Source organism: Drosophila guanche, unplaced genomic scaffold (genome assembly GCF_900245975.1).
Source record: "Drosophila guanche unplaced genomic scaffold, DGUA_6, whole genome shotgun sequence".
NCBI classification, from domain to species: Eukaryota; Metazoa; Arthropoda; class Insecta; order Diptera; family Drosophilidae; genus Drosophila; species Drosophila guanche.
Window position 1 is genome coordinate 6639130 of NW_022995749.1, and position 25235 is coordinate 6664364.

The window sequence follows — 25235 nt, forward strand, 5'->3', positions numbered from 1 at the left end:
ACATTAATCAGCTGATGGCAGATCAATCAAAGTTGCAGTCCAGGGCAGTCCGAAATGGAGAAAAGGCGCCAGCTTAATTCTAGAGTTTGCTTTTTTATGCACGATATTTGAGGGGGTATAAGTATGCATGTAAAGGATATGGTTAGATGTGCAGGAAAGAAGCAGTACAGAAATAATGAAACAAATTATGATAAAATAGATAATATTTATTTTACTCACGCTATGGAATTTTTGCTCGAAAAGAGTAAGACTCTTTTATGGAAAGTCCGGCACATTTCTTGACTCGACTATGGCTGCTTATAAACACAATATTTGTATCTTTTCCAAAAAACTCTGGTCAGAAACTTTTCCTTTAAAAACTGAACGTAAAAAGCAGAGCACCGTTTTATCGTATTTTTCTAAATTCTTGTAGTAGATTCTTGTAGCTGCGGGAGTAACGCTCACTGAGGGATAAGTATGCGGGACGACCCAAACTACTTACCAGCATTTTTCCTTTAGTTGTGACTTACGCTTTGGTTGAGTTTGGTTTACACTGCCTCTGCCCCGTTGGTGGTTCAGGTGCTGTGGCTGGGATAATGACAAAGTTGTTTTCCGCACTGCTACTTATTTTTATTTCCTGGGTTTTCCTTTCCCACACACAAAGTTTTGTTAGTCACACCCGTTATCCCATCCTCTGGCGGAGCTTTGTATGTGGCTGGGGATTTGTTAGCAGGAGCAGCTGTTGCATTAACAAAAAAGCATCCAGCTTGGCGTATGAGCGATGCTGAAGGAGATTGTAAAAATAACGAAGTTGCTGTGTGGGAATGGAATTTAATGGTAACTACGATAACTGTATCCATAATTTTCTAGGAATGAGTTGCCTTTAATGTCCTTAACACTGATGTAACTTTAACTTAACCTTCAGGCGAGCTTTCAGCAACAATTAGCTAGGATTTCGCACAATAATAATCACAAATAATTAATGCTGCTGCCATAACAGACAGTTCAAGCACCTTTCAACGAGAGGCAGCTGCCCATAAGAAGTGGATTTCCAGAGGGTTGGGTGCGAAAACCATCAGTTAAGGAAAGGCTGACTCTGTCTGCTGGCTCTACTCTGGGGGGCAGACGGCACTTAGCAAACCATCAATTGAAACACTTTCACTTTCATTCTGCTTTAACTTCCCTTGGCTTTTGGGCTGGATAAATTAAATTTTGTGTGTGGTTTTGCCTCCAATTAATTTCATTGACCCAAACGGCACTCAAGCACACAAAATTCCATGCCCGAATACGCTTTCCGTTCAGCTTAGTGTAGCTAAAATAATAACAATTAAACCCTTTTTGGGGCAATGGGAAACTGCAAGCCTTAAAGTAGGGAATGCTTTCTTGGGTGCCATGTGTGTGTGGGGCAGCATTTGTGACAGGCATTTCAAGTGGCTCAAAGAGAGAGAGAGAGAGAGAGAGAGAGCGAGCGATAACGATTGCTACCCATACCAATTAGCACAGGAACTGTCAGCTATGGCCAACTCTCAGGCACGTGCATTTGATGGCCAACAGCCACAAAAATAACACACAACAAAAACTTTTTTCGCACAAGACATAAATCTTCAGTTTGGGGACGAGGCCGTCAGCAACAGGCCCCAACCGCAGCAGCAGCAGCAGATGAGCAGCAGCCAGCAGAGGGACAGCTAGAAGAGGGACAGACAGCAGAGGGACATCCAAACATTTTGACAGATAACATGAACCTCAATTTGGGGTTTTGCCCAGTTTTGCACAGTTTTTTCTGGTAAAATGCAATTTAAAATGTTGTTGGCTGACACTTTTCCTGGTAAAACAACTCGAACAGAGAACTTGAAATGTGTCAAAGTTAGTCCAAAAAAACGTTTAACTTTGTTCATAATTAACTGTATTTTTTTTGTAAAGAGTTGAGGACGAGTTTTAAATATTTTTGATGCCTGAAATTTGTACTTTTTCCTGTTATTTCCACTCAAAGAGCCGTCAAAGAAAATGGCTCCACGAAATTATGAAAAATATTTTCGAAAAAAACCGCAGAGCACATGTTTTTTAAGAGTGGATTTTATTCTGTTCACTTTTTCTTGGTATTGCAATTAAAAATGTTTTCTGCTGCCCATTTTCCTGGAATGATCACAGTTTCAAACGCGGCTACATGAAATGAGCTGCACACCATATGGATTATATTTAAAAGGTTTTCTTGGTATTCCAATTACCATCCTGTGTGGGGGTAAATTTGTACATGGAATTGCATTCATGTAATTGCAAGTGAAGCCGTAGAAATATATTTAATTTATTGTTCAGAGATTAATCGCAAGGGGAAGGACTTTCCGGCTCTTATTATAAAATAAATAAAGCCATGGCCATGCTCCACCATGCCTGTTTCTATTTATTCCTTTCTTATCCCTCCATTGTTCATCTTTTTCTGCTCATGTTGGCTCTAAGAAGTCAATTAATTTTGACAGGGCAACGCATAGACCTAAGCGTGAATCACGGTCCGAAAAGCGTCTCTATTCCATCTCACACCCCTAAGACATTCGCACTCAGCACAAAAAGCCAGACAACCCATTGGGAAAGAAAAGAACAATGGGCAAGGGAAAACATTCATCTCATTTTCACAAAGCATTTTCCATGACGGAGCACAACTACACAATTTTGGTGTGCTCGGATTTGGATTGTTAATGGTAGGCGATTATGCCTTACATTTATTTATGAGAATACGAGTGTGTGTATGCTGTGTTGGAAATGAATATAATTTTTAATTAAACGAGCCGCAGGGCACAGGAAAAATTTCAAAGTCTGCACGTGACTGGGCAAAACATTTTGCCACAATACAGCAAACAAAATTACTCACGAACACCGAGGAGCGAGGAATACTCTAAAGGGAGCATTGTTAAAACGCAATTGAAATTGGCATCGGGGCTCCCGCTGGAATAGAGTTGACTTCTGACATTGCATTGACCTTTGGCAAATATACAAAAAATTCCTTAGAATCAATAATTAAATAGAATGAATGAAAAAAAAAAAAACAATATATAGATGTAGCCGAAAAAGAAGTCACAAATGACCAGTGAATGGCAGAGGAAAAGAAAATTAGGGCGATTGGAGAGCAAACAACATGAAGCGTGTTTCACGCTCCAAGGCAAGCTCCTGGCAGCTCCCCAAAGGACACTCCGCCAAGCGTGCTCCTGGCATAGACAAATGTCAGGCGGCGGGGAATATGAGTGCGAAACAATTGCGTGCTAAACGCCAAAAACGTCAAAGTAACACATACACAAATGGAGCAATGAGGCAGAAAATGAAAAGATAAATGGCAAAAAGCTGCTACACAAGCGAGGAGAGAACGGGTAGACATTGGGGACTGGTCAGCAGAATAGCAGAAAAGTCAATGAAAGTTGACTTGGCCTCATTTCGTTTACAATTCTGACACGGTTCAAGGGTACAAGTTTCAGGAGTACACAAATACGAGTTCATACAACAATAATCCATTAAATTATTAAATAAAGAGTGTAAAATGGTGGTTTTTAAATTTTAGGCAAATATTTTTGGGGTACATATATTGGAAATTGGAAAGTTCGTTATTTTTGTCTCGTGCAAAAGTTAATTCAAAATTCTTCCATTTGTGCCACAAAATTGTGCTTAGGTTTTTAGAAGTTTTTTTTTTATTATTATAAATAATTTTGTTGTTGTTTTTATTACAAATTGAAAGTGTCTGAACAATTATGGTTTTATTTCGCCGCATTTAGGTTGTAGTTTTGCCTTCATCCATAGTTTTCCTTAAGAATCACTCAAACTGTACGTACGTGTGTGTGTGTGTGTGTTACAAATACAAATAGTTTTATAAATATTCATATGTTTAGCATCTAAAATATACAAAAAAGGAACAATTTTATGGCGCCCCCCATTGATCGTTCGATGATTCTGTTTCGATTTGGGGGGATGGTCATAAGATTTAATGTTTTTATTATAATAAATGTAAATCGATTTGTTTTTTTTTTCATATACTTGCACTTACACATTAAGACATGGGAAAATAAAAATAATAGAAAAAGTGTTTGAGTTTGATTTGGTTTTCATTTTCATTTCATATATCGTTTTAACTACGGGAAGTGTGCACTTCATTTGGCAAAAGTTTTGTTAACCCCACTCCAGGCCAGGCTATTGGCAGATGTTAATTCAGGTGGAGGCTCGTTGCAGTTTTGAAAAAATTCAAACGTTGTTGGTAGGATATATTGATAGGTTTTTACACCATTTTTGCTACTTTGGACTAGGGTTTCCAGCTCTTCGGAGAGTCAAAAGTCTGTTGTCGTTGTTTTGGTTGTTTTTTTTTTGGTAGCCCCTTGTGCTGCATTCGTTGTTGTTGTTGTTCAAGTTGCTGTTTTTTTGTTGGTGGTTCGTTGTTTCGTTCGTTTACAAAATTGAGCGGTGTGCTGTGGGTGGTTGGGAAATAAAAGTAAAGAATTAAAACAAATGTGCAACATTCTGCCAGAAAAAAACACATAATAGTACGAGTTGCAAAGAAATACGTGGCGTGCAAAAGAATTGTTCAAATGTTGGCTACATAAATGTTAAATACAATTTTGAAATAGTGTAAGGCAGTTCAAAATTTCAGTAAAAATTTTGCATTTAAAAGGTGTTGCAAAAGTAAATTATTTCTTGCTATTTGCAACACAATTTGCCACACTTTAATGACAGTTTCCATGACTAATGAACTCCAGCACATATCAAACACACATATAAATACTTTCTATTATCTAGCATATGTTAAAAACTCTACTTTTTGTGGACTACTACTAATACAGGGCACTACAGTTTCCATTTTAATGGAGTATACGGTTTCGGGTACGGGTACGGGTTCTCTACATGTCAATGGTGTAGCTTCTTGAATGAACAAATTTTGGGGGATTTGTGGAACTTTTACTTTCACATGCTTCGATTTTTGTTGTGTTTTCTTTTTCTTACCAATTTGTTTTTTTCTTTTCGTTACATGTAAAATTGATGTAAAATTAAGTACAAAAAAATTACAGAATTTGCTATACATGACTGATATAGCGTCGCTTTTGTTATTAGAGCTAACGATTGTTTTGTTTGTGATATTTTGAAGCTATATTTTTGGGTCGAATTTAGTATATATCCTCTGCCTCAGCTGTTTATGACAATTGAAAATGTGAATAAAAGTAGAAATAATAAAGTTAAAAATAAGAATTGTAAATGGTTGGGTGTATATTCTAGAAATTTAGCTAAAACATGAAAGAAAGTTTCAATATTTAATGCCAAAATATTTCTTAAAGAAAAACCAAATGGCATTAAATATATTTAATTTTTTTCATTCTGATTATGATGAATGTTCATTTTATTTCTCTCATGCCTTCGGGGGGTAAATCTGCCAAGTGCTGACTAAAGGATTTTGTTTACCAATCAAAAAATATATACAATAGTTTCTATATACAGCAGGGGTCTTACCAATGCGAAAACATTACAAACTTAACATTTCTATTAACTGGTAAAACCCCAAAGTAAAACTTAATAAAAGCTCATAAGACTAGAACTTACGTGTCAAGGGTCTAGCGGGGTGCTTGGACCACAAGTAACGATTCTTCACCGGCGACAAGTACGAATCGCGAGCGATTGGGCTCGAGCCACGTGGCACCGAGGTGGCGCGGAACGGCACCAGATCATCCACATCCCACCAGAAGGGATCGCGCACAATCGATGAGATTGGCAAGTTGGGGCTGGGACTCAGCAGATCCCTGAACCGGTTGCGTGGATGGAAGATTGGAAGTCCTATGTTTGTTGTTGTTTCATATAAGCAGTCATCATAGTGGTGTGTGTGTGGTGTTGTAGAATTTTGGTTTTGGTTTTTATTATAATATTTTTTTTTGGGTTTTGTTGGTTTTTTATGTTGATTTGTTGTTGCAATGTATACAAGAAGAGCAGAAAGAAAAAATATTTTTTGTTTTTGCTAGAGGTTTGTTTTTTTCTTTTAAACTAAAAATAAAAATAAATCAAACAAAAAAAAAGAACAACGCTTTAACAAAACAGTAAATTTTGATATTTTCCATGCGTATGTTGGGATTTCGTTGTGGAAAAAATACCAAGGGGAAGTCGATGCCAATGGGACACAATGAGGGATAGATATATAGAGAGATAGATAGAGATAGATATAGCTATAGAGAGAGGAATGGCAGGCGCTACGTTAAGCAATATCGATAAGCCAACCAGTTTGGGTGTAGAATGTGAGGTTTCTGGTTCTTCTTTTTGAAGGAATGCAAAGCGTTTCAAGGAAGCTCCTACCAAAAGGATTCTCATTGAACCACTTTGCATTCGTAGACACAAAGCACGGCGCTTACGCTTTGGGCACAACTGTACCACTTGCTGCTGATGCATACATAAATCCCGTGGCCAAAGTGGTGGAAATAATTGTTGACAAATTACATAGAGCCACACACGGGCACACACAGATACGTGTAGGAGCAGACGAACGCATCACGAAAAATATGGCAAACATTTTCCAACACGTTCGCTGCCCATTTTCAGCAGCTTCATCATCGCTTTTGGGTAGGCAACAGAAGCCGACAAAAAATAGTCAAATCAAATATTTCAACAACACGCAACTTCGCTTTGTTTTTTTTGTTTGTTTTAAGGTTTTTTTGTTTTTTTTTTTGGGAAACGATTAAGTGAAATTTGTGTGATTTTTACCCTCAGCATCGTAGGCGACTTCGGTGGAACGTGGTCCCCAGCGACCGGCTTTGACGGGAGTGGGACTTGGCGAGCCGGCGCGCTCAAAAATGCCTAAATGCCGTGTGGCAGCAGCCGCAGCAGCTTCGACTGCCACCGCGCCACCGGCCTCAGCGATCGCTGGCAACTTACTTTCAAAGAGTTCATCCAAGGGCTCCAACGAGCTGGCCCTGAAGCTGGGACGTGTGAAAGGAGCCAGGCTGGTGGCCCGATCGAACACCGAGGGTCCGCGACGTGGCACGCTGCCCTCACGGTTCCAGTACGATGGCTCGGGCACATACGGCTCGCTGCCGGCGCGTGTGCTGCGAGTGGGACGGAACGGCGAGGCCGAGCGACGAGCTGCAAAGCAAATGCACAAGTCGATCAGTTATCAGAGCAGGGGAAAATCTTTTAATTTTAGACCGAAACTCTGTGGAGAAAGGTTGGGAACTCTCAAATAATGCCTGGCTGAAGCACTTTTAAAAATATTTCCACAATTTGTATCTGCTCTTTAATTCTTGATGGCATCAAGATTCGCATAGTTTGTCATCCCAATAAGCCGCTCGATCCACCATCTCTGTGTGCACAATAATCCGCTGAAAATTAAACCTAAACTAACCCACCAAATCCCTGAATGAGAGTTCCCTCCCCTCCTTATACTTACCCGCTCGACCAAAACATCAGCAACCCAACGTTGAATTCAATACAACAAAAATATTGAAATATGTAAATGGAAAACAAATCAACAATACTAAACAAAAGACATAGTACAAAATTACACAAAACTGTGGGCACGAAACACAAATACAAAATCGACAAATTTAAACATTGAAAGAAATTCCAGAAGGAATTTAAAAACTGTCTGCCAAGGACTAGGAGTACATGGAACATGGAACATAGACCGTTGACAATTCGTTAAATATTTCATTTCTGTTTTGCAGTTTTAGTTTTTAGAGTACGTACGTATGTATATATTTTAGGATAATTTTTTAAGAGTATTTGTTTTTTGGCAGTTTATTTACAGGCACCGCACAGTGTAATGTGAATATCTATGCTTTGATTTTTAGTAGTGAGACGAAAGACGAGACGAGATACGAGAGAGACGACAACGAACTGGACAGGGGAGTCAGTCGGGCAGATTGACAGATTAATATCGAAATGCAAGATGATTTGTTAGACAATTAAAGACCAAAAATAGAAACTCCTTAACGATGATGAAATATTTCCAAAAACACACATTTTCTCCATTGGTATTTAAATAAGTTTCTTTTTTTTATTATTAGATATTATTATTATTAATTATGTTTTGGTTTTTGGTTTGTTTTCTTTAAAGTAAGTTGAGGAGCAAAAAAGAGTGTTCTTTGTTCGGGTATACAGCCAGCGGGCTACAGTGGGCACCGCTAGTTGGTTTAGCGGTCAAAAATGTGGACAGCAGCTGTTAGAAGAAAGGCTTAAAATAATTTCGGGGGTTGGATGGTTGTTTGGTTTTTTAGAGTGCAAATGGATGAATGGTTGAATGAATGGTTGGTCAACGTTAAAAATATTTGTTTAATGACTAAAATTAAAATTAGAATATGTTTTTCTCTTTTTTTTTATAAATGTTTTGTTGTTGGATTTATTACGATTTGTTTTTGTTGTTGTTGTTGATTTTTGTATAAGTTAAAAATTAAAATAAAGCATTTATATATAGATATATCATACAATGAAACATTTAACGAAATATTCAATCGATTGCGACTATTGCTGTGGGGTTGTTCAGGGTGCAGGGTCTTTCCTTTTTACAGACAGATAAAATAATTTTTTTATACTCGTTTTTGCTGGTGGGTACAATTAATTTTTCGTTTCGTTTAAGTTTAACAATTTCTGCAATTAATTTACAAGAGTCTTACTAAGTGCTAAGCAAACAAAAAAAGTGGTTTATCACTTTAACCATTTATATAATTTTTGTTTTTGTTTTTTCTTTCACTAACGCTCAGCGCTTCAAACTTTAATAGCTGCAAAAATATGAGTTTTAAAACAGAAAGATTCGTTTAATTATTTAAGTCTGCAAGAAAATTGTTGGTTGTTTTTTTTTGTTGGCTGAATTTGAAAAAATTTTCGTTGAGTTCGTATTTTTTATGTTCTTTGATTCTAAATGTTTTTGTAGATGTTGTTGTTGTTCGTGCTTACATTTTGTAATAATTAATTATAAATTCTCGTTGTTGTTGATATTGTTGTTGTAGTTGTTGTTGTTGGTGTAGTTTACTTTTTGGCTGTTGATGTTTGGGTGTTGGGATTTTTTTGTTTTGGTTTTGATTTTGGATTTGTTTCTTTGAATTTTAGTAAATGTCTTTTTTGTCCTTACCCTTGTTGAGCTCCGCCAGCAGCTTGTCCTCTGGCTCGTACTCCAATGGCACCAGAGAGTTGGGCGTGAGTGGCTTGTCCCTCAAGTAGAGACCATAGCGAGATGGGTATCTAAGGAAAATAAGAGAAAACAATTAATTAACTGCGTTAAGGCGTGTTTGTGAGAGGGGAGACCCACCTGCGCTCGATTTCCTGCATGCGCTTCAGATGATCATTCCAGGCCTTCTCTGCATCGTAGTTGGCTGGAACTGTGTGCAAAAAAATCATCAAAATTAGTTCCAGGCAGGTTACAAATGATGCCAAAGAAAGCATGCCAAAATAAGGTAAAGAAAAGAAAAGAATAGGCAAAGAAAAGTAGCTTACAGAAAGTTATGCTCGTTAAGCTTGGGCTCACGCGACGTATGCGCAATATTTGATACATACGCAATCCCAGAAAGCAAGTTTATCAATAAGCAAATAGCAGCAAATAGCAAATAGAATAGAAAAGGAATCGGGTAATCAATTAGGCACTAAATTAAGTTTAAAGCTTTAACAATGATAATGCCAAATGCTGAATGAAGTGCGAGAATTTTAGTGGAGTCTTAACTCTAGGAATGGAGTTCATAGCAAACCCTGGCTGAAGTCGATGCATAGATGGATGAATGCTTGGATGAATCGATGTATGGAAGCACCACAAAAAGAGAGCACAAATACGTTTCAAAATACTCATTTATTTGACACACCAACAACACATATATACACACATACATATACATACATATGTATGTCCAATCTAAGTCATACTGCGACTTATGATCATTTAACTACAAATCTACAGAAAATCCTTTGCACTAAATTTAAGTTTGTCTTTTTGCCTAGAGTGTGTTTGTGTGTGTGTGTGTGTGTGTGTGTATATAGAAAGAAAGTGCGCATAAAATATCAAATCAAATATCTTAAATGGATATCGCTCTGGATATATATTTATTTTGACGACACACACATTTATGCATTTTCTGAAACATTTATGAAAGAGAGAGAGAAAGAGAAAACAAACAATTGGTTAATCCAAAAGCAAAAAAAAATACAACCAACGGAAAACAAAACTATAATTTAAGAAAAACGGGGAACAGGTCGAAATGGTAGGGGAAATGGAGAACTACTGTGCCTGTGTGTGTGTGTGTGTGTGTGTGTGTGTGTGGAAAATCTGAAAAAAAGACGCACCAGTAAAGTCTGTGAATGTCTGTGTGTGCCGCCGCTGCTGAGGGCCGCCACAGTCATTTGATCCCAGAGCACGCACCACACACAAAAATTTACTCAAAAATTCCTGCTGCTATATACCGTTATACCTAGATGCCGTTATACACACAGATATTCGTGCAGATATATAGCACATATCCATGTGGCCATATGCCTCTCTATGCTGTGTGTGCGCCACATTTTGTAGGTTCTTTTTGCCAAAAATCAACACGAATACAAAGACAGAACACAACGAAAAACGAAACGAAACGAATCTTTTTCATTGACGTAATACAATTTTAGCTTTTTGGCGCTGGCATTTTCACTATTTGTTGTTGTTGTATTTTTAAAATTATGAAATCATAGCGGGCTACTGCTTACGAAAATATAATTTAATTAAATGGCACTGGCTGAAAAAATATTCAAGGTGTTGACAAAAGCTTTTTTTGTGGCAGGAATGATCATCGAGGCATATGAGGCATGGAATGATTGAGATTGAGATGACTCGCGTGAATGGAGCAAACTGTTTGATGGATGGCGCATCGAAGCGATGATAAGAGAGCCAAAAAGCCATTCGGTTATACACCGAAACTTATATAACCTTGCAAGTTGCAGTCAGGTGATGATGCGAACACCTGTCGGGCTGCCATATATGTACATATATTTTGTATTTATTTTATTTATTTTTTTTGAATGTATTTATTTTATGTTATTTTGAGGAATAGATTTATATTTTTGCAGCCTGATGCAGGCTGTCAGCTGTCAGCTTTAGGAGCAGCTATCTGCCTCTTAGCTCTTACAATGTCTAAATGGAACTCGGAGTTGAGTAAAAGAAAGAAGGAAGTAAACTGTTTCCTGCTTGATTTTATGAGGAATTCCCTCAACTATTGATAGATTTTGGCACCTAAAAGAAGGTATTCAAGGAAGTTTTGGCCCATTTTTCACCAATACCAGACAGACAGTAATAACATGTTTACATGCAGAAAAACTTTACCCGCGGCTTAAACCACAGACAAAGTCTCTTTGCCCTCTCTAAAAACCCCACAAAATGTAACCCAAACTTGTTTGCCACCTTGCAAGGACATAGTGGAAATTAAATGCTTCAGAGGCAAAGCCATTCTCAGCTGTGTGAGGGGTGGGAGTAATTTTTGCTTATGATTGAACACATTTTGGATAATTCTCGGACTTACTTGTGCGGCTGTAATGATGATCGTAGATTGCGCGTGGCGAGTAGCCATAGGTGTCGCGGCTCACGGGCAGATATCTGTAGCCGGAGGACTGAACGCGCTCGTTGGCCGTGGCTGGCTCATCGTAGATGCTCCTGTAGGTGGGAGAATCCAGGTAGGAGCTGTAGGGGCGGGATGCCCGTGGGGTCTCATGGGCACGGATATCCTCAGAGCCTATAAATATAGCATACCCAGTATTAGTTCATTGCTTTTCAAATATTTCAGCTATTTCCACTATTTGGCTCAATGCCAACACCGTAGCCAGAGAAAATAAAGTTGATTTTCTATTCTGCTTCAATCATACACACAAAAACACGCATACATCTACGAATATTCTTAGAGGAATATTATATTCTATTCTATATTTTGGGTGTGAGTTTATGTGCCTTTTGTTTTGAGGCCTGCTGAAATATATTTCACTCTCTTTATATGTATATTTTTCTCGGACTGGCAGAAAAGCTCTCGAGCAAAGTGAGCGTGGACAAGAATATAGGACTAGCTGATACGACACCTGCCAACAAAAAAAAATAGATTATACATGGTACATGTATATGTAGACAATTTTCTTATATGGGCCAGGCTATTTGTGTGCTCAAAGCCATAGCCTCCACGTTTAAAACGAGCTATTTTTGTGTTCTAAATTATTATTTCTAGTACGAGTAGCAGGGATTATGATTTATTATTTCTACTTACCCTTCAGAGATCTAATGTAAGACTGCCAGAATTTGGCCTTCTTGCTGGGGCTCTCATTGCGCCCAATCATTTCCAAATGGTTCTTAAACATTTTGATCGATTTGTGTGTCGCTGTTCTGCTGTGTTCTGTTCACGAATGAATCGTTGAACTCGTTCGCTGTAATCAAAGTTGCAAGAGAGAAATTTAACTAATTTTTCAAATTTATTTTCTCTCTTTTTCTCTCCGCTTCTCTGCTGTTTCGCACGCACAAAAGATGAAAATCGTTTTTTCGCTCATTTTCGTTTCAGTTTGGTTTGGATTTTGGCTCGGAAAGTCTCTCTCTCTTCTCTTTCAGTTCGAAAATAAACAGACGGTGTGCCACTTTAGAGCGGTGCAAAGTTTATAAAATATATATAAAGATATAGGCAGATATATGTATGTATATCTAATATAATACCAGACAATTCAGACACAAGATCAATCTCACTAAAAATAAGTTGATGAGTTTTTTGTTCGGTTCAGTTTTTAGTTAACAATTTCACACTTTGCTGTATGAAGCTGCTAGAGATCTGCTAGATATCTGAGTTTGCTGTCAGCTGTATCTGTGTGAGTGAGCGTGGCTGTGTGTTCTGCAGCTAAAATTGATTTTATTTTTAAATGTCCTTGAGTTGAATTTGTTCTCTGGCTTTTCGGTCTGAATTTATTTGAAGTTTTGATTTAAAAATGTTTAAAAAATATTTAAAATTCTTCAGCAAATCTTTCTTTATTGGGGGTTCTTATCACTTGACACAAAACTCTGCGCATAATTTCAACACTTTCGGGTATCAAATGTCATTGAGGGTCGTGGCCTCTTATGTAATCTTTTGTGAATTTCTCAATTGGAAATTTCATTTATTCATTCATAATTCGCTCATAATTCCAGCAATGAGTTTTGCTTCACTTTATACCGTTGATAATTGCACTTTAATGTTTTTTAATCAATTAAGAATTGATTCAATTTGATTTGAATTTATATGTTTGTATTATTTTTGGCATTTATTAAGAAATAAATGCTTTTCTTTTTGGTTGGATTTTCTTTTCTGTCATGCTTACAATTTAAATTTACTCCTAAAAAATAGCGATCTATCCTCAACGAAGAATTTTTTCAAACTGCAAACCCCAAGAAAATTCGCCTCACCAATTTTACTCGTTTCAGACTTTTGCCATTCCGTTCCGGCCCCAAAAAGCACTAGTGCGCATTCCTTTACGGCGTAGGTTGCTGCTCTACGTGTACCTGTGTGTGTGTGTCCCACTGTGTTTGTGTGTGTGTGTGTAAAAGCTTTGAATGATCAGTTATGGGGAAAGCTTTCTGATAGATCGTGTGGTGGTGGCTCTGCGCCCACTCATTGTTTTGCGATGCCCCGAAAATCGAATAATTCTATGACGCTGACCGCTGATCGTAAAAATGAAAGCCAGCCAAATTAGCCCACATTTTAGATATTCCATGTTCCTTAAACAATATCTGTAGAACAGATTATTCTTTTTTATACATTTTTTATCATGTTAACTTTCTCTTTTGTTTTTGGCAGTTTGTTGCACTGCCAGGCATTGTCGCAGGAAGTGCGTCATTTGTGATATTGAATTGTTCACTGAACTCTGCACTTTTTATAATAAAAAATATCTAAAATATAAATTGCATTCACTAATTCCCTTAGGGGTTTGCTACCCTTTGAAGTTTCTTAAATCTTTGTCTCAGTTGGAATGCAAATTCCATTTATTTGCTGTTTACGTATGTGATTATTTTTCCCATTAACTTGAAGCTAGTTTCCTTTCAATGGAAAAATCAATTTCACCCACATGCCTACAACGGATAAATAAACAAAATAATTGTCTAAGAAATCAAGGCAGTTCTGGCAATACTCTGCAAGAGTCAAGCACAGGGAAATTATATTTAAGAAAGGCTTAACGACTCACGTTCTGGTAAAAATCGAACGTAATTATGATATAGAAATAAAAATAATATTCGGAATTGAATCCATTTGCTTTCTTGGAAAACAAATACAAATATATAATTTCAATTTTCTGCGCCTTGCAATCTCATGATCCTAATAATAATAACCTCTCTCAAAGAGCATAAGAACCTGCCCACGTGCTGCAATATTTTCCAAATATCCGAATGCTATTTATTATTACCAAGGAAATTCAAAAAAAAATGTTTAGAGAAGATGCCCCAAGCAGCTACGATTACAGCGGGCAGGGTTGAAGGGCAGCCCCCTTCCGCATTGGCTGGCAGTACATATTGGATATTCCTATTTATAGCGTAATGCTTCCATGTAGATCGGTGTGGGGTGACCTTTCCATCAGTGGATCGCTTACACGTTGCTTCCTGGTGGGTGTCCAACCGCAGCGTTCAAGGCCGAATTGCATTTGCATTCAAACGTTCTTTTGACTTTGTTTATCCGTATTCAGCTATTTTTTACCCTCAAACAAACTTTCATTTAAACTTGAACTTGACTTTGGGTGCCATACGCTTGCAGTTTGATGAACCAAGAAGAACAGTAAAAAAACACCCAACAAATAAATAAAATGAGCAACAATTAAGACTATTGAGAAATTGGGAAATACCTGGCAAAGGTTTTTTCCGATTTTGCCAATCATTGAATGCACTCTTACTTTCTGGCACACTTTTTTGGCCGAGTTGTTGGCCAACTTTTAGTTTCACTATTTTTAGGATCTACAATTAAATTGGGACTTTCCTTTGATGTGCGCTTGAAGGACACCCAAAAATTGGCTGCCATAAATGCGCCATAAAAGGAGATGCATTTTCGATGTTTTAAAGATTTTTGTTGATTTGTCCTCAGAATAGCTGAAGTATCTTACAGCTTCTTGAAAAGAACTTTACCATTCTGAGAAGATATAAATTAACCTGAGCACTTTGTAGTGCTAGTTCTAGCTTATCGTCTGGGAAATATTAAGCTTTCAAAAGCAAAAATTTGGATTTTTGTACTGTTTTTTTTAACGAAAGTTTGACTTTAAATCTCAGGAAAAGTCGAAAAAAAACGTATATCCTGAGATCTTTATATTTTTTGTATAGATGTATTCATTTAGCGTCGGTTGAGGTATAGTTTAATAAAATCTTTAGACAAACGGCAGAGCTAAAATTGATTTTTTATTAATTTGCACACAATTTAGCCCTTCTATAATAAGTATAGGCATAACTTGAATGCATACAAAATTGTATAAAAATAAAAAAAGTACTGAAGTATTGAGACTTGAGTTAATTTTAAATCTCCTACAAACAAACATATTTTATCCTCTCGTACCTATTCCAAACCAAGCGAATAAATTCAGAAATAAATTGAAATTTCGCCTGTGTGGCCTCTTGAGAAATGAGGTCAAAAATTAAGCTAATTATGCAGTGGCACACATGCAAAATAATGTCGAACAATTTGCTCAGGACTGCACACAACTCAATTATAAATTACATCTTGGGGCTGAAAGATATTTAGCTGTCACAGACAGACACGCGGGCTGACTGCATGAAATTCCCACAATAATTTATCTACATTTTATTACTCTCACACTTGCACGCTTATAAATCTCCCACCAAAAAGCCAATGTGAAGGACAATTTGTATATGGCTTTTTGTTGTATGAAATGAAACGCAACTGAATAACTGAATTAAGAGCACAATTATAAGAGTTCTACAATGTCAATGCGACGAATGAGCAATTTGTTTCGGTTTGCCACCACAGAACACAACCAACAACAACACAAAATCATCTACAAATATACATTTTGAGTCATAGCAGATTAGCAATTCAACAGCAACAACAAAAGCATATAATATTATTGGCAAAAGCCCTGATTATGAGCATTTTGCTGTTGTGTTTGTGGCTGCAACCAAAAAATACAACTAAAATTCGTTAACATTCGATTTGTGTGCGGAACTACTTGCTTGATGGACAGCTAATGGCAAAGTAATTTAGGATAACCGAGAAAAAGATTTATACAGGAAGCGGAATTTTAGTGTTTGATGTAATACATATTTTGGGATTAAGCAGAGCTAACAACATAGAGCAATAATTTATTGCTGTATTTAATTCGCTGTATTTAATTACCGAGCTGGATTTTTAAATTATTTTATTTTTTATATTTTGTGCACTTTATTTTTGAATTGTTCTGGTTTGTTCTCCCTTTTTTTTGCTTGTTAAGACACGTTCTCTGCTCAAACTACATCTCTAAGTTATCTAAATTGAAATTTCTAGTTTCTCCCTCAGCTGGGGACTCATTAAACACAGCATAATATTTTTTATTGCTTGAAAAAAGCTCTCTCTAGCAGCTCCAGCTTCCCACTCTACATTTATGCTGTTTAATATAGAATACTGATGTGCGTTTATGTGCACATAAATACCCACTAACACATAGTTTCCAAGCGTGTGTATATACAATGATATTTAACCTTAACATATAGCAGACACCTTCAAATGAATTTTCTCTGAATATAAAAATAAATATTCACGTACACACGAGATACATGTCTGTGGTCTGCTCTCTCTCGCATGATCTGTATGCGTTCAGTATCTACAGACTATGGCCAGCTAGGGTCTGATCAGCTCCGACATCGACCCACGCAAATGAACTTGAAAATTAATTGTTCCGCCCCACTCGCAATTGCAGGGTGGAAGAGGCTGTGGATACATAACCAGAGGATGCTACTTATATACATATGTACATATATACCTATGCCCCCAATGCCTTCCATAATTTATATGGCAACAATTTTGTTTATATTTTCATTAAAATTTTACTCCAGACGGTATAGATTTGTTTCTTAAAAATCTTAAATTATCTCAGTCTCTGTCTGAGTGTTTGCCAGCTTTCTGTATATTTTTTAGCAATTTTCCTGCACCAATTTGATTCAACCAAATCCCAAGGACACACAGGGTCAATGCATTTCAAAAGAAAAAACCTATTTATATGGAAATTGCACAGATCTAACCTTGAAGCTGTTCACAGATGATGGATGGATTGATGAGGCCAAAAAAAAAACTGACAAAACAGGCAAATGCTGCCCACGTTTATGCCAATTCGTTGCGACATTATTGCTGACAATTTGAGTTAAAAGTTCTGGGTGCTAAAAATATTTTCGGCCTAAACAGTGCGCTCATTGGAAAGCCATTAACAGTTAGTCTGTGGCCATCCCCTGGGGGAACAGCCGCCTCCTCTCTGCGAGCAGCAGTCATGCATTTATCAATAGCCTGCTGACGTCACACCAGCTACAAATTGTACATCCTGTTTATTATTTTTGACTCTAAAAGTATACAAAACTGTTATATCCACACAAACGCGTATATATTCCACTTTGCATTCCATTCATGAAACGAAAGAAACGACGGGCAAGAGCCAGAGGGCCAACCCCAAAACAAATATGTAATAAAAAGATATATAAACTTAAAATAATGTCTATATGATTACTCAAGTCTGTTCGGTCCATGGTTGACATTGTTTTGATATGTTTGGCACAACTGTTGCGGCTATATAATATATATTTTTTCTGTTTACTGACCAATGTTCCATTCTTGGAAGGTCACAACTTTCAGTTTCTTTTCTGTTTTCCGTCTAGTTTTTTGGCTGCTTTAATTTTGTTGTACTATTTTTTATCTCTTGTACTTTGTGTGTTTGAGCACTCTTATAGTTCTCACACATGATTGTGTTTTATAAATATTTTTGAGCATATTCTTCACTCTACAAATGCTCTAGTATATCACAAAGATTTATCTATGTATTTATGTGAGAGCTAGAAAATAGAAAACACACACAAAACATTTAAATTCGGATTGGAGCAAAATAGATTCATGAAAGTTGACGTCAAGACATCCCAGTCCGATTTCTTTGTTTATATGAAATACTATATTAATATACAGTTTTTTGGGCTGCAAAACAAGAAATAAAGTTTCGGTTTCCTAGCATATGAGGTCACTTGTTTGTGTGGCAGTTTAACAAGTAAATCGGGATGCAGTGAATCTTGTGGAAACATCATTTAAGAGTCAACTACTTTCTTGACAATGGGGAGAACTTTCTTGGTATCTTTGGATAAAAAGTTTTAAATTTGTGTGTAAAACAGAATGCAAGTGGATAAGCTTCAGCTGGGAAAATACAACTATGTCTTTTAGACAGTCAAAAGTTAACCCAGAAATGAATTAATTGCTTGTATAGGAATTCTCTTAGAATTTGTACACACAAAATAAATGTTTCAAACTCCCAAAAAAAACCAAATAACATCCCAAAAACAAACACCACAACTCTAAATTCCATACCTAATAGCTGCAATTACCTATCTAATCATGCCGTAAAAGCCCTTAAAACAGCCATAAAATTCTGATAAACCTTTAGCTAACCTCAAACAAAATCCCAACAAATATTCATTTGTCACAATGAGATCGCAGCTGGGGCCACTGCTGTCCGCTGAAGCCATAGAAAAATTTAAATAAATTGCCAGATATGCATAAATTTATGATTTTGTAGCCGATGATTTGCCAGCTTGAAATTTATGGTATATGCGAATGGGGATAATGGGGTGAAGCTCTGCTCAAAGCGCATGAAATGACTTTTGTGACAAAACAAATGGCAAATAAGCCAAATGCCAGGAATCCAAAAGGAAACCCTAAAAGGGTGAGGCAACCCAACGGAGACCCTGAATAGATTGCCAGCTTAGTCTCAACTCATAACGTATGCCTCATATGCCTCCTGTGTGTGGTGTGTAATTTTGCTGCAATTGTTAGTTGGTGGTTATTCCAAGACGCTGGAGTGTGGATAGATTCCCAAACGAGTGCAGTCGAGTGCATGACTCAATTTACGAACAGTTGACAAATTGACTTGTGGGGCTGGCAACCGAGATGAACATATGCGGATTGCCCTCCATTCAAAGCGAAGGAAGGAAACATATGCTAACCAAAATGCTATTCATTTGCAACGTGTCGCAAGCCCTGAAGGAGTTCGTAGTGTCTCAGTGGCAAATGCAATTTATTCTTAGACGCAGCCATAGACAGAGCCAGGTGCTGCATGGCTTCTAATGCAATTCAATTAGCCCAGATTCATAGAAAGAGAGAGAGAGAGACAGAGTCGGAGAGCAAATAAATAGCAATTGTCCCCGGCCGCCCTTAATTGTCGGCCATGTACGAGTGCAACTCAATTGGAATTGGACTAAATTAACAGTGCCCAGAAACTAGAAAGCAGACCCAGAACCAGTCCGCAGCCACAGCCACTTGGGCCACAGGCAATTACAGTCGCAAGGGCCCAAGGATAATGAACTCCAGAGTCTTCGCAGAACTTGGGTTTCTTTTTTTGCTAAGTGAACGATTTAATGGCATTTTTTCTTGCCATTATTGCCCTCTCTTTCACTTGCAAGCTGCAACGAAGTGGAGTGGCGCCTTGCCACATGTTGTATGTACACGTATGTATGTGTCATGTATAATGTAATTATTGCCACTAATTGAAAGTACTTTATGGCTTATTGATTTTGGTGGGGTTGAAGACTAATTTGCTAGGGCTTATGCGCACTCGTTGCTAGAACTTAAAGGGCAGGCAAGCAGCAGGAAGACTGAGCTGAATGGCTGAAAAGCGTATGAAATGTAATTGAATTTTCTTTTAAAGAGAGTTAAAGCAGGGCAACGATTTTAATATTAAATAAAAAATGCAACCAAATTTATATTTATTTGTATTTAAACATGAATGCATTTAAACTCCCGATTCAAACAATTTTTAATTTATTTCTGCTCACATTTTGCTTGCTACTCTGCTATTTATCGAACGAAAATGAATGCCCCAGATGACCCTTCCTATTAAAAAACACAAAGAAATGAACCTGTCAAAAATGAATAGCCAACGAAATGATTTCGTTTATTTCGTTGGCTGATGTGTAATTATCTTTTCTGGCACTTCATCTGCCAAATGCCAGCCAAATTAATGCCCTAAACGTGCTCCACTACGACTGCCCACTGACCCTGGTAATTGTTGGCCACAAAAAAGCCAGCAAAAGAGGCGTTGAAAGCCACGGCGAGACATTTGGCTCAGGGGTTGGTAGCAAGATTCGCATCGTTGACACGAAAAATCAACAGAAAGACGCGGCAGAGCACATCAACAATCAATTTTTGAAAAGATTTCGGGCCTCCAATTGGTGGGGACACACACAAAAATTCGCACAGTTGTGCGGTCATACTGGTGCCCACAGGGCAGAAAAGTATGCCAAAAAATTCCTATAAAAAGGGCGAAATTCGCTGGGGAATCTGTGTCTGGAATGAGCAGAAATTGTTGCAAACTTAAAGCTATTTTTCCACTACTAACATTAAGTTTCTTCTCTAACAGTTTTCGCACTCAATGTCAGCCAAGTGAAGGAGCCCGAGGCAGCCTATACCCCACCCCACCCGTTGCCAACATGTACGGCCTGCTGTTGGAGAATCTCTCCGAGTACATCAAGTCCGTCTATGGCGAGGAGAAATGGGAGGACATCCGAAGGCAGGCGGGCATCGATTCGCCATCATTCAGCGTGCATCAAGTGTATCCAGAGAATTTGCTACAAAAATTAGCCAAAAAGGCACAACAGGTGCGTCAACAATTAACGCTTACAGGAAATAAATATTAACAAATACTATTAACTTCCCTTTCCTTAGGTTCTTGGGGTCTCTGAGCGGGAATTCATGGACCAAATGGGTGTATATTTCGTGGGCTTTGTCGGTCAATATGGCTACGATCGTGTGCTGTCTGTGCTGGGTCGTCACATGCGTGACTTTCTCAATGGTCTGGACAATCTGCATGAGTACCTAAAGTTCTCGTATCCTCGCATGCGTGCACCCAGTTTTATTTGTGAAAACGAAACCAAACAGGGTCTGACGCTGCATTATCGATCGAAGCGTCGTGGATTTGTCTACTACACAATGGGGCAGATACGTGAGGTGGCCAGATATTTCTATCACAAGGAGATGCACATTGAGTTGGTGCGCGAGGAGATACTCTTCGATACGGTGCACGTGACCTTTCAGCTGACCTTTGATAATCGTGCTTTCACGCTCGCATCCTTGGCGATGACACGCGAGGAGAAGCATCTGCCCATCAGTGCTCATGTGCTCTTTGAGATATTCCCTTTCTGCATTGTCTTTGGGTAAAGTTTTGATTCGTTTTTTGTTTGGTTTATTATTTATTGTACTGTTCTTTAATCCCACTGCAGCGCTGACATGGTTGTGCGCAGCATTGGCAACTCTTTGATGGTCATTTTGCCCGAACTGTTGGGCAAGAAAATTACAGCCTGGTTTGATTTGGTGCGCCCGCTGATTGCATTCAAATTCCAAACAGTAAGTGAAGGAAAACATTGCTCAAAAATGTCTATAAGCACACTCTATACGTTGCTACCTCTCACAGATACTCAATCGCACCAATAACATTTTTGAGTTGGTCACTGTGGATCCGGTTACCGAGCGCATGGATGCCCAGAACGATGATTTGCTGCTGCATGACGATGGCAGTGAGCCCGAAAAATCACTGAGATTGAAGGGTAAACATGGACCATGATTTATGGTAAAAGGTCACAGCACTCTCTCTCTCTCTCTGTTATGACATAGGTCAAATGGTTTACATGGAAAACTGGCGCATGATCATGTTCCTGGGCACACCCGTCATGCCGGATTTGACGTCTTTGATCACCACCGGGCTCTATATCAATGATTTGTCCATGCATGACTTTAGCAGAGATCTTATGCTGGCGGGCACACAGCAATCGGTGGAGCTGAAATTGGCCTTGGATCAGGAGCAGCAAAAGTCCAAGAAGCTGGAGGAATCCATGAGATTGGTGGGTGTCAAACAGGAGCACAAAGTTAAAGCGAAATTTTCTTATCCTTTTTTTTTTGCTTTCCCAGTTGGATGAGGAAATGCGTCGCACCGATGAGCTGCTCTATCAGATGATACCCAAACAAGTGGCAGATCGTCTGCGCCGTGGCGAGAATCCCATAGATACCTGTGAGGTGAGTCAACACAGATCAAGATGAACTTACAACGAGATTGACGGTGATCCTCCCAACTCCTGCCAGATGTTTGACAGCGTCTCCATACTCTTCTCGGATATTGTGACCTTTACCGAGATTTGCAGTCGCATTACACCCATGGAGGTGGTCTCCATGCTGAATGCCATGTACTCAATATTCGATAAGCTCACGGAAAGGAATTCTGTGTACAAAGTGGAGACAATTGGGGATGCTTATATGGTGGTGGCTGGCGCACCCGATAAGGATGCCAATCATGCGGAGCGTGTCTGTGATATGGCGCTGGATATGGTGGATGCCATCACTGATCTGAAGGATCCCTCAACCGGACAGCATTTGAGAATACGTAAGTGAAAGTCGCGCAGCCTGAACGCCTTTCAATGTCCTTCCTTGCAGGTGTTGGTGTCCATTCTGGTGCCGTTGTGGCTGGCATTGTGGGCCTGAAGATGCCACGTTATTGCCTCTTTGGGGACACTGTCAACACCGCCTCGCGCATGGAGTCCACCAGCATTGCCATGAAGGTGCACATTTCAGAGTCCACGAAAATCCTCATTGGCCCCAGCTACAAGATACTGGAGCGTGGGGAGATTGATGTCAAGGGCAAGGGCACCATGGCCACCTATTGGCTGGAGGAGCGCGAGAATCGTTTGCCGCTGCAGCTGGCCACTGGATTGCTGATGCATCCGATGGCAGCCAGTGCCAAGGCCATAATGCCGGCACCCTCGAAGCCAGTGACGCCCATGGTGGTGCCGCTGCCTGTGGCAGTGCCCGTGCCCGTAGCTGCAGCTGCCCCTGCGCTGCCTGTGGAGCATGCCAGCATGTCTGGTGTGGTGCTGACAGCCACAAATACCATGACAGCAGCGGCGCATCTGACGCATCATCATGGCACGGGAACAGCGGGAGCTGCAGCTGGTGGAGCCACTGCCACGGCAGACGATCGCAGCAGTCGCATCTACTCCCCAGTGACGTTCAAGGACGTGGCACGTCGCAGCATTGCCAATTCGCCGGTGAGGCACAGCGGTGGGTACTCCTACACCGATCAGGAGAAGCGTCGCGACTCACGCTCCAACTCCACGGGCCACGTCTTTATGCGTTCCCCGTCGGACATTTTCGGTTCATTGATCCTCGACACTGAGGAGTTTCTCGAGGATTTGCAAATCTCTCGCGGCTCGCTGGTCAACAACAACAACAACAACAACCAGCCGCCGGCAGAGTGCGGGTTTAGTCCCACGCCACCGTTTCGCATTGGTAGTGCACCGCCCAAGCCGCGGCCCAGCAATCCGGACAAGTTTACGCCCGAGGAGCTGGCGGCCATGGACCAGATGACGCCACCATCGACAGCTCCGGCCAGGGAGACGGCCACGTGCAGCAGTGCCAGTCTGAAGAGCGCCACATCGAACGCCTCGCTGGACCGGGAGAAGACCACAAAGCTCAAGTAAGTCCTGGGGGTACACAGGGGATCGACGCTCGTTGCAGCTCCACTTTTTGTATAGGAAAATCACCTTCTCCAACAGCGCCAGCCTGGAGGCACCCTCCCCGCCTGCCATATCCGCTGTGGTGTGTCCGATGCGCGCCAAGTCGCCACAGCTGGCCACAGTGTCCACAGCGCCGCTAGTGGTGCCAGTGCAGGCGAGCAGCAGCCATGGCAAGCGACCCGGCTCCAAGGATTCGGTCTCATCCATTTCGCTGCACTCACCGCCGCCGCATCGAGCGCAGTCAGCGCCAGCAAGGTGAGGTCCTTCCTCTCCAAGTCCTACACAAATATCTAAGCTCATCCTTGACTCTCGTGGTAGACCCCATTCCATGTCGAAGGCAGCGCGCAAGGCCTTTCTGGCCGCCAAGCAAACCAAGGCCATGGAGAAGCTGGACAAAATGATCGAAGAAGTGCACGAGGTGGAGTCCCAGTCGGCGGTGAAGGCGGCCAACATGCGGCTGGCTGTGTTTGGACATGATGGCGGGGGAGAAAATGGCGGGGATATGGCTGCCGGTGGTTGTCCACTGTTCCTGCCACCGCCGCCACAGCAGCAGCAGCGCCTCATGGCTGGCTCCGTATCAGATTCGAGCATCTGCAATCATGGGTGAGCATAAAATATGGATTGATTTGCTTGATTGATTGATTGATAAACTGCTTGCAGCCACAGCCATGCGCCCAGCTGCCATCACATGGAGCCAAAGATGAGCAACAGCCAGAGTTTTCAGCACAGTCCGCGTGTCCATCAGTGCTGCAGCGGCTTTGGTCATGGCAATGGCAGACACTCGCATCGCATGCACTCGAATGCCTGCAGGATATTGTAGAGGAATAGTCCTGGAGCTCATCTTCACATTCATATCATGTATACAAACTGATTCTGATTACGATTCCCGATGTGGCTCAATGTTCCCTGGCGTGTGGTCCAGTGACGGAATAGTTTGGCAATTATTAGATTTTAGTTAGTTGTTGATACTCATAGCATAGAGAAAAGTATTAGGATGTATCCTACACCAAAACCCCACGTTAGCTAGTTAAACAGGCCTTTAACACATTGGCAGCTCCATGTCTAAAATATGCTAAAGCGAACTGTATAAATTGTTATATGAAATAACCAACTAAATGTTGAACAAACGGATTTCAAAACTACTCTACTTTGACCTCTCAAATATGACAATACCACAAAGGAAATATATACACACACACAACACACAACACACTCAGAACAAACTATTTTCTTAACAAATGAACCACAAAATATTGTATACTGTAAGGCTTTTCTTCACGCATCATCATGATACCACCTGAGGCAAGGTCTTGCTCAAGTATATTACAATATATTCTATATATGTATGTGTATATGTATGTATTATAAAACTCTATATATATTTATCATATATATAATATATATATTTGTAGTAGTTACATGTTTAAGGAGTAGTTTTTATGTGTACACCGCCTATTAAATAAATGTCTCCGAAATCCTATCGAATTTTTGTTTAATTTTTCCATGCGATTTCAGGCTTTGAAATCCGTTGTAGTGTGTGTATTTTCATGAAGTTTTCAGGCTCCAAAAACGTTTAGAATTTCTG

The 25235-nt window shown here is 39.7% G+C and overlaps 2 protein-coding genes across 10 annotated transcripts in view; one reads left to right on the top strand and one right to left on the bottom strand.

The window, feature by feature from the left end:
* LOC117585811 (soluble guanylate cyclase 88E) overlaps positions 1 to 25129 on the top strand; it is a 39333-nt gene extending 14204 nt beyond the window's left edge. Inside the window, exons 2-12 of the mRNA XM_034275531.1 lie at positions 20509 to 20746; positions 20814 to 21301; positions 21368 to 21491; positions 21559 to 21691; positions 21759 to 21985; positions 22053 to 22157; positions 22224 to 22521; positions 22572 to 23610; positions 23669 to 23905; positions 23969 to 24253; positions 24311 to 25129. Of these exons, the coding sequence (XP_034131422.1) occupies positions 20579 to 20746; positions 20814 to 21301; positions 21368 to 21491; positions 21559 to 21691; positions 21759 to 21985; positions 22053 to 22157; positions 22224 to 22521; positions 22572 to 23610; positions 23669 to 23905; positions 23969 to 24253; positions 24311 to 24470 (3264 nt within the window). The 5' untranslated portion in view covers positions 20509 to 20578 and the 3' untranslated portion in view covers positions 24471 to 25129. The remainder of the gene's footprint in view (positions 1 to 20508; positions 20747 to 20813; positions 21302 to 21367; positions 21492 to 21558; positions 21692 to 21758; positions 21986 to 22052; positions 22158 to 22223; positions 22522 to 22571; positions 23611 to 23668; positions 23906 to 23968; positions 24254 to 24310) is intronic.
* LOC117585813 lies at positions 4208 to 13396 on the bottom strand. 9 transcript variants are annotated; one of them, XM_034275536.1, is made up of 9 exons: positions 13255 to 13396; positions 12183 to 12339; positions 11454 to 11663; positions 9227 to 9275; positions 9050 to 9159; positions 6859 to 7065; positions 5542 to 5772; positions 4951 to 5134; positions 4208 to 4418 (listed from the first exon to the last, which is right to left on the bottom strand). In XM_034275536.1, the coding sequence occupies exons 2-8, from the start codon at positions 12271 to 12273 to the stop codon at positions 5112 to 5114; spliced, it is 921 nt and encodes a 306-aa protein (XP_034131427.1). In that variant the 5' UTR covers positions 12274 to 12339; positions 13255 to 13396; the 3' UTR covers positions 4208 to 4418; positions 4951 to 5111. The 9 variants fall into 9 exon arrangements, with proteins under 9 accessions (XP_034131427.1, XP_034131423.1, XP_034131425.1 ...); XM_034275532.1 differs by having other exon boundaries at positions 6688 to 7065; positions 9227 to 9296; XM_034275534.1 differs by having other exon boundaries at positions 9227 to 9296; positions 13255 to 13395.
* Positions 25130 to 25235: the final 106 nt, after the last annotated feature.